Raw genomic sequence first — 8,667 nt, forward strand, 5'->3', positions numbered from 1 at the left:
TGGCTAGTATAATTTTCCTATGTGTATCTGGTTATATAGTGTTTTCTTGATTCAGAAAGAAATGAAATTGATTGTAATTTGAATTGCGAAGGTGGTTTAAAACATGAAAAAATGGCCTGCAAGCTTTTATCCACCACCCTTCTGAGATGTCTGCTATGGGGCTTCAGCCATGACAATTCCACTGTATGAAGTGGCCCAGGCAGCCTGTCAGCACTGGTGTTAATGGAATGCATATAAATCAGCTGGTACCATGACAATTTAAAATAAACATGACAGCTCTTCTTTCCAACGCTGTTCTTTCCTAATAACAGGAGAACTTGGTGAAGCATCTTAACTAAAACGTTGCTGCTATGTGCTGCACAAAATGAATGGGATGCTGGCATCGGTCCAGATGGTGAAGATGTTGCTCCATGAAATTCTGCAACCAGAGAGATTGTAGATGATTTTCCATACCCTTGTTTTGTTGCCACATGCTTCAGGCAAACAGTGAGCAGAGCTCTTTTAAGCAGAAAAATATGAATGGCAACAAGGTGTAAATGTACTTAACTAACAATTTACTTGTGTGTGCCGCTTACAGAAAGGTCTCTTCGCATTGCTGGGCAGCTTCAGCAGTTCCTGCTAAGGTGGAGTAATTCTGAAAGCAACTTCTAAACTCTTGTATTTCACCAGTGGCATTTGTCAACTTTTTGTTAAGGCTGAAGATAATGACTCTGCTTTACCTTTGCAGACCTTTACATAGGAAACTTGTACGTGTGTGGTCTGGTAAGGCTACTTCATGCACAGTATTAAGGTTTTGGCACTAGTGAAGTTGTGGTTTGATTCAAGACCATCATGTTACAAAGTGGTGCCTGTTTCTGATAACGGTAAGCTGAATTTTGCAAGTGTATGTTGATAACTTCTAATGTATTTGCTAAAAGCATATTTCTCTATTAATTCACTCCTGCTTGAAGGCTGCAGTCCAGGAAAGTAGGAAGCTGTAGAGCTAAATTTTGTGGCCTCTCTGAGTGCTGGAGAGCCTCTAAGAACATGGAGAAGGAAGCTTCAACTTCCAGTTGGGCAATAGAGGGGAAAAAAGTGATGGGAGAGAGGTGACATGCCTGAGATGTTTGGCATAGACTAGCTGGTAGCCACGTGTACGTGCACATTCAGGCCTTGCATGCTGATGTTTCATGTGTTCTCAAGCACTGATACCAAACGGGTTCAGCTGAGTGGAGAAATAGCAGTGTTTTGCACTGCTCATGACAGACTGGGGTTAAACACCATGGCTCTGAGGTAATACTGCTTGCTCTGTCTGATTACTTGGAAGGACGTTGCTGTGTGGAGGTTTTACATTATTCTGTTGATGTTTAGGTGCAACATATTTGTGGGCATCAGAGGCCAGTTTCTTTCCTGTACACAAAGTACCAACAAAAAACTGCAGTAAAATTTGAAAATAAGGCTTTTATCTGCACGGTGAGTCCATGGCTGCTTTATAGTTCACGGAAGACTGAACAGAAAGAGACTAAGAGGTTTTTTCTCTGAACTCAGAGAAACAGGACCTTCTATCTTTAAATCAGGCCCTGTAGATAAGACTTGTACAGTAATAGGTGAATTAGAATGGCTACTTCATTAAGTTTTGCTTTCTTGAGCTTTTGCTGCCACAGCAGACTTAATTTTATGTTTCAGCGGAGATGCTGAATGATGGAACTGAAGGAAGGAAGGAAATGTGCAGAGATAATAAAAACCTAGGTCAGAAAAGGGGCAATCAAAAGTGGTTGGGAATTCCCTAAAACAAACTTCTCCAATTTTTCACTTCAGCTGCTAGGTAATGTAATATTAACTGAGGAAGGTGAATTGCAGCTTTTATATAATACAAGAAAAAAAACAGAGAGCTGCTGATGGTGAGAACCCCTGCTGATCTACTAGTTTAGTTTCATATACCTTGTGCTATGGAGACTTAAACTTGCCACAAGACAAATTAAATGGATAGGTGCAGGTATAAATGCATGTATGGTTGTTATAGCCATTCACAAACTGTTACGGAAATACTGGTTTGCTTTCAGGGTCTCATCGTAAAGGCCAGTGGTGCTAGTCCTGAGGAAAGCACAGCTTGTGAGTCCTCTGTAAGGAGAACTTGAACCCTTATTTTCTGAGAAGAAGGAAGCTAGGTTCAGATGTTTAGACTTTAAATGCCTCTCTGTACTGTTAGGAACAAAGTTTAGAAATAGTTTTTATACCCTTTCAGTTGCAGTAAACACCAGACTACTGTTTGTAATTCAGCATTCCTCAGAGCTGGCTGGCTGAAAAGAATCCATCAAAAGTTACATTGATCAGGCTGTGCGAATATGCTGCCTCCGAGAACAGCAGCTCTGCTCCCCACCCTAGCCCACACACATTATTCTGCAGTCATCAGCTCAGCCACAAAAGGGGAACTGAGCAGCATGCATGAGAATTAGGTTGGAAACTAGATCCGTGAATTCAACCTATAAATCAGAGGCTCATAGGGGCAGTCTGTTCTGACATTAATAATCAGTTAACAAGCTGAGACCCTGTACTGCCTTAGTGCCAGCTTGTTTCACCTTCAGAACAAGGAAAGGAAAGATGTATGTTCTTTAAGAAGATCAGATGTACAAAGTTAAATCTTTATTTGAGAAGAGCAAATGATCCAGTGGAGTATTCAGAGCAAAATGATCCAGTGGAATATTCAAAAATGCAGTGCAGGGCAAGGAGCCAAGTATACAGACTGCAGTCATAAAAATAATCCCAAGAAATTAGCAGGTCCCTCTTCATGCCTACTTGCGTACTTTATCATTAAAAAAAGGGGGTGGAGGGGTGTTGAGGAGGTAGGAAGGGAGAAGCTAGGAAGCATTATTTGCCAATAAACCGAGGTGGTCGTTTCTCCTTGAAGGCAGCCATCCCTTCCTGACGGTCTCTTGTGGGAATATTCTGTGTTTTTTTTTTAAAAAAAAAAAAAAAAAAAAAAGCATGTATTTGACAAATTTAATGTCATTTTAAAATACAAATTAATCTGGCAGTAGTGGTCTCAGACCCTTTACAGATTGCAAGATGTACCATTGAAAGAAAAGCAATTAGGTAAATAAAGAGACTAGGCTGTAGTAAAATCACAAGCAACGTGTCCAAGACAAGATCAGAAATCAAGAGAATTACATAGAAAAAGTTTTCCATTCATTTAGTAGTCCTGAGGCACAGCAGATAAATGGTTAATTGAGAAAGGTACCTGCTCTCAAAACCTGTCAGAAAGAACGACTATGCGAGGAATCTAACTTTAAGATGAAAACTGTTAGTAAAACTGACACTGTAGTTAATGTACTGCTGAAACTGCAGGATTATACAGTTACTTCCCACTGAAGGTTATTTATTTAAGGATGGACTTTGGTCTCAGGCAGTCTGAGAGAGGCAGCTATGCATGAACAGTTAACAATATAATACAGACATCTGGAACTGCACTTGAGTTCTCAAAGCTTCAGATCTAGCTGTTTAGCTGTCTTCTGTTGTAGAGGAGAAAATACAATAGGATGCTGGGAATATCTGTCTTTAGAAAATGTGCAGTAATTACTCTTTTTGGGCACACAGTCTGAAGGTAACCTACCTGGGCATAACACATCCCTTCAATGGCCATCCCTGATGCAATATCAACCTGCAGACGAGAGGGAAGGAAAGAGATACACCTTCAAAACAAACATTCATTTTTAGTGACTGGCATGAAACTTCACTGCTATATTAGAACTGGAGTGCTACAATCTGTAGAACAAAATCCTGTATTAATTTTGTCTTTAAAGCAAATCTTTAAAAAACCCTGAAAAGGGTCTAAATGCCTTTTTTAAACAAGGATTACAGTTATTACAGTTAGTTATTAGATTATCTGTTGTAAATGTTTTTACTGTAGTAATTTCAAAGAGCTGCTTATCTGCTTCCTTTACCTCAGTATTTAAAAAAAAAAATTACCTCTATTCCTCTGTTTATTGCCAGTTTTCCCATTTTCACAGCAATTGGAGCCTTTATTAAAAACAAAACCAAAAAAAAGCAACAAACTAAAATAATTGAAGCCACATTGGTTCGCAATAGAACAGTAGTTATAGTAGTAGCACTACCCTACCTCCAATTGAGTTTTTTATCTATAGCAATTTACAGTAAGTTAGTTAAGTACTTCTAAAATACAATTTGGCATTATCTACAGTTATTAGATGTACACAGTGCAAGCTGTCAATGTGTCCTGCGGGTCTGGGAGGTAAAGCTGTCCTATGGGTTAAGCAACTGGATGCTAAGTTCCTACAGAAGCTGCATTCACAAGAAAGGACAGAATTAGACTTTTTCAGGTACCAAGACTTTAATATTTCACAAAATGGAATTTTAGTTGTTTGTTCTTTCTTAAGCAGAAATTACTTCCTTGCATTGACAATAAGAATAACATACTGACCTGAGGAAGGATTTCTTTAGCCAAAGTTAATGCTCTCTGGTAAGCTGCATCTCCCTCCTCATTTTGGGGCACTGCGTGATTTACTAATCCCATGGAGAAGGCTTCTTGTCCATCAATTTGTCTACCCGTGAAAATGAGTTCCTTTGCAAGACCTACTCCAACGCATCTGGGTAGACGCTGCGTTCCACCTTATGACAAGAGCAAAAACACCGTTTGCCATTTCTAGAAATGCCCAAAGAAGCAACAGAATTCTGTCCCTTTATGTTAACAAGGAAGTCTGAAAAATAAAGGGATCATGTATTTCTTTTAACAACTACTTGCTGAACATATCAACATTTGCAAAGCATCTGAAAGTCTTCAGCATCCTTGTGAATATTTTGATAAGTTGGAAAAAGAGTAAAGGGACTTTCCTAGATTGACTGCAAGTCAGAGACAGTACTTGGAACAGAATTCAGAGATCTCCTGGGTCTCTAGAAGATGTTATCTAAACTCAAAACCAAAACAGAACACACTTCAGGTGCTCTAATAGCAAAATATTTGCTGTACAGCGGAGTAAGTAAAAGACTGAATATATAATGCAGGTACCTGCTCCTGGAAGAAGCCCTCTTGTGGTCTCAATAAGGCCCATTTTAGCTGACGAAGCTATTTAATAACAACAAAAAAGAAAGTATGGGGTTTAGTTAATTTTTCCAGGTTGCTAGAAATTGCTTAATCAATGTCCATCTCAAGTCAGGTGAGGGATGTATAATATGGCTGCTTACCCCTAATGGAGCATTTTTATATAGAAAAAAGAACTTTGGGCCCACAGTAGATGAAATGTAACGGATGGAAGAATGGAAATAGAAAAAAAAAAAAAAAAAAAAAAGGCTTTTGCTCCAAGCTGATTTAAGTAGGAAAAGTTAGATCTAACCAGAGTGCTGATGCAATACTTCATAAGAACTACTGAATCCCATTAATAGTTTTCTGGAGGAATTGTAATATTGTCTAAAAATAGGCTTTATTTTTTATGCAAGGAAATTACTTCCCCAATAGAAACCAAACGTCACAGTATCTGGACAAATGCCTACTCATTTCCTGAACTGTGCAAGTTCCTCTCTTAGCCTACTGGCTTCTAGTAAGTCAGCTATCACAAGCATATGCTCTCTTTAAAATATAGTCACCGATTACAAGAAGAACCCTACATTAAGCAACACACAAACCTGCTACTCGAAGGTCACAAGCTAACGCCATTTCTAGTCCACCACCCAATGCGTAGCCATCTATTGCAGCAATTGTGGGTACAGGCAGGGCAGCTAGAGAAGACAATACAGATTATAAAGTTTTGTTCCCAGAATTCTGCTGCACTCACTTCTGGAATTTTTTAAATGCCTAAATTCTAAAGCATTTAGTAGTTGTCTATTCTGACTGTCCTGCTGTTCTGACTGGTATCTCAGTCAGATTTGACTTTGGTATTTCTCTAGTGAGACCCAAGAAGTGAGGGGTGGGAAATATCAGGTATAAAAAAACTGGCATTCCGCAAATACATTCAGAGGTCCAAGTCCCTTGTTTTTTGGGTCAGCACAGTATCAGGAGTGCTTTTGAGTATATATTAAAAGTGGGACAACCAACATCACCCATTTTGTCTAGCACTGTTTCCCGAGGATTACATGGAATTTTATATATAATGCTTTGTTAAAAGCAGATACTTATACGTATGTTTGTGCACTGCTCTTCATCATAGATAAGTCAGTACTGAAATGTAATCTTGTCCTTGGAGTGGCAGCAGTATAGTTGGTATTTAGGTCTAATCAGATCTTTGTATCAGGTCTAAGCTGGAGCCACCTGAGGAGCCAGTCGGAGAAAATTTCCCAATTGAGATAATCATTCACCTATTTCATCCATTAGATTTCTCAGCCTTTTAACAAAATGTCCAACTTCTGCATCATCCATCTTTGCACGCTCCTTTAAGTCCGCACCTAAATTGCATGAAAGAAAAGGTAAGAATCCACAAACAGGGAAAAAATGTCTGAACTGTACTCCCTCCTGCCACCCCTCAGGAGAGGCCACTTCAGAAGTCTTGAAATGCAGTATTCTGGTTAAGTAAGGTCACAGGAAGCTCTGGAATGTAGATATTTGGGTTGGAGCAGTGGCTAGGGTATGCGCTGTGAACAGATTTCAGAGGAGCACTGATGTCTGATCCTAATCCATAAAACTGGAAAACAAGGACTCCAATACCTGAGGTACCTGGGCTTAAAGGTGATTATAAATGGAAAACAAAGGGTAGCACAGAGAGAAAAGGGTGTGAGCCACAGAGCCTGTGTGGCTCACTGTCACACATCGTCATCGCTGAAGCAGAGAGAACAGGCAAAAGAGAACATGTTACTTGCTACTCAAAAGCTAACCTGTTTTTCTTTTAGCATTCATTTCCAGCTGCTTTTCTACACAGTCTGATCAGCACACAGCCCTAGCAGTCATCAATTTTTTTAATAGTAGTTTGCAGAACCTGTTACCTACCAGCACAAAATACGCCTTTCACTTCACTCTTGAACACCACTACACGAACTTTCTCATCAAAGCGGAGCTGTTCCAGAGCGCTAAAAAGCTATGAGGGAAAGAGTACAAACAAAAGAAAAACTTTAAGCACATAGATGTATATATCAAAATTATAGCAAGCTCCTAATCTATATGCCTTTTTAACTTTTCCCCCCTTTTTATTCCTCTGCAGGTGCCAGGAATTTCCTGGAAATCACGTATGTGGAACCAGCAGGATCCTTCCATGACAGCCTCAGAACAACAGCTTTCCCCATCTCTTTTTCACTGCCAGTCCAAGATGAACCCTTGCTGTTCCTTAAACCCTCCTGCCTGACAAGGAACAAGCCAGACTCTCGCTGGAAAGTATCAACCTTGAGCAGAGCGCCAAAGCTCTGCTATGGTCTGACAATGAGTACGATTTTGTTGTAATTACTCAAGTGATGGTATTAACTTGAATCTGAGTTAGTTGCCTTAAATAATGGCAGTATGTGTCTGCTCCCCTTCTGAAGCTACTGCAATATGGACATACGACAATCTGCCTCTTCCAAATGCAGTCTCTGCTGACTTTCAGCGAGAGACTAAGTCTTTGTTTTCGATTTCCCACAATTATTCTTATCACATTTAGTTATCGATCATGATCCCAAACACATTTACAGGCCAGGGCCATACTCACTTCATTTACAAATACTTTTCCCAATGAATTTCTCGCATGGGGTCGGTTCATTAGGATTTCAGCAATACCTTAGTAATAGGAGACAATTTCAGTTATACTTCATTTAATATGCTGACACAGTAATTCAACTGGGAACTATATCTGCAAATGCTGCATCTTCTCTTCCCTGAAAACGCATGTAAGTATATTCTGAAGCCATCCATTATTTTAAAAGCGAAGGTGCCGCAAAATCCAGGAAAATTAGTGACAAGAAACTGCCTATGAAATCCAGTGTTGCAGGACAACAACAAGATTTGATAGCATTACAGATAATACAAATAAGCAGGTGTTTAAAAAATGAATGTGACATCCAAGAATGTCTTAGAAACACTGCAGGAATGGAAAAAAAAAAACTATTAGGTTTCTGGTTTAAGTACTACTTATCTCGGGTTTTAATTTACAGTCTTACTGTGTTCAATTTTCTCCTTAGTGAAAAAAAAAAAAGTCTTTAATTGCTGTTTGCATGTGGGCAGCACAAACTCCCAGTTCATGCTCCAGAAGTGCTTGGGAATTGCAGCCCCATTTCGTTTACGGCTAACGAGCCCCTCGGGGGGCAGGACTTTACCCAAAGTTGCCAGGTCCAGGCGGCAGCACGGGACCACATCTACCTCTGCCCCCTGCACCTGTGCTCTGTAAACTGGGATCTGGGCGCTCCGGGGCGGGTTTCCAGGGCTGCGACCATTTTGTGAAGGCGGCCGCCTCCTTCCTCACTCGCGGGTGCTGCCGCCCGCCGGCTCCGCGGGCCACGGCCACCCCCCGGGGCATGGGGGGACCTCGGAGGGGACCCCGCTGCCAGCCGGGCGGCGGCCCCCGGCCCAGCCCCGCTTCCTCCCGCACTCACCGCCGCCCTCCCCGCCGACCAGCACCTCCGCGCCCCGCCGCGGGGCGGCCGCGGGGGACCCGCCGCGGGCCCAGCGCAGCAGCAGCCGCCCCCCAGCCCGCCCCGGCCCCAGCCATAACATGGCGCCACTCGGCCCCGGTCGGAGGCGGGGACGGGGACGGGGCAGCGAGGGGACGAGCCCTCGGC

The 8,667-nt window shown here is 41.6% G+C and overlaps 1 protein-coding gene across 2 annotated transcripts; it reads right to left on the minus strand.

Annotated features, from left to right (window-relative positions):
* Nucleotides 1–2,600: 2,600 nt before the first annotated feature.
* Nucleotides 2,601–8,631, minus strand: ECHDC2 (enoyl-CoA hydratase domain containing 2). 2 transcript variants are annotated; one of them, XM_035537357.2, is made up of 10 exons: nt 8,482–8,628; nt 7,602–7,669; nt 6,911–6,998; nt 6,286–6,372; nt 5,617–5,709; nt 5,003–5,059; nt 4,418–4,605; nt 3,946–3,996; nt 3,590–3,637; nt 2,601–2,925 (listed from the first exon to the last, which is right to left on the minus strand). In XM_035537357.2, exons 1-10 carry the CDS (start codon nt 8,600–8,602, stop codon nt 2,848–2,850), a joined length of 879 nt encoding a protein of 292 aa, XP_035393250.2. In that variant the 5' UTR covers nt 8,603–8,628; the 3' UTR covers nt 2,601–2,847. The 2 variants fall into 2 exon arrangements, with proteins under 2 accessions (XP_035393250.2, XP_050568383.1); XM_050712426.1 differs by lacking the exon at nt 5,617–5,709 and having other exon boundaries at nt 8,482–8,631.
* Between the last annotated feature and the right edge of the window lie 36 nt (nt 8,632–8,667).

Source organism: Cygnus atratus, chromosome 8 (genome assembly GCF_013377495.2).
Source record: "Cygnus atratus isolate AKBS03 ecotype Queensland, Australia chromosome 8, CAtr_DNAZoo_HiC_assembly, whole genome shotgun sequence".
NCBI classification, from domain to species: Eukaryota; Metazoa; Chordata; class Aves; order Anseriformes; family Anatidae; genus Cygnus; species Cygnus atratus.

Coding starts and splice junctions, on each gene's coding strand:
- ECHDC2 (XM_035537357.2), bottom strand. CDS start 8,602: ATGTTATGGCTGGGGCCGGGGCGGGCTGGGGGGCGGCTGCTGCTGCGC. Junction 7,670..8,481: donor GGTCGGCGGGGAGGGCGGCG/GTGAGTGCGGGA, acceptor CCTATTACTAAG/GTATTGCTGAAATCCTAATG. Junction 4,606..5,002: donor AGGGCTTCTTCCAGGAGCAG/GTACCTGCATTA, acceptor TCTTGTCATAAG/GTGGAACGCAGCGTCTACCC.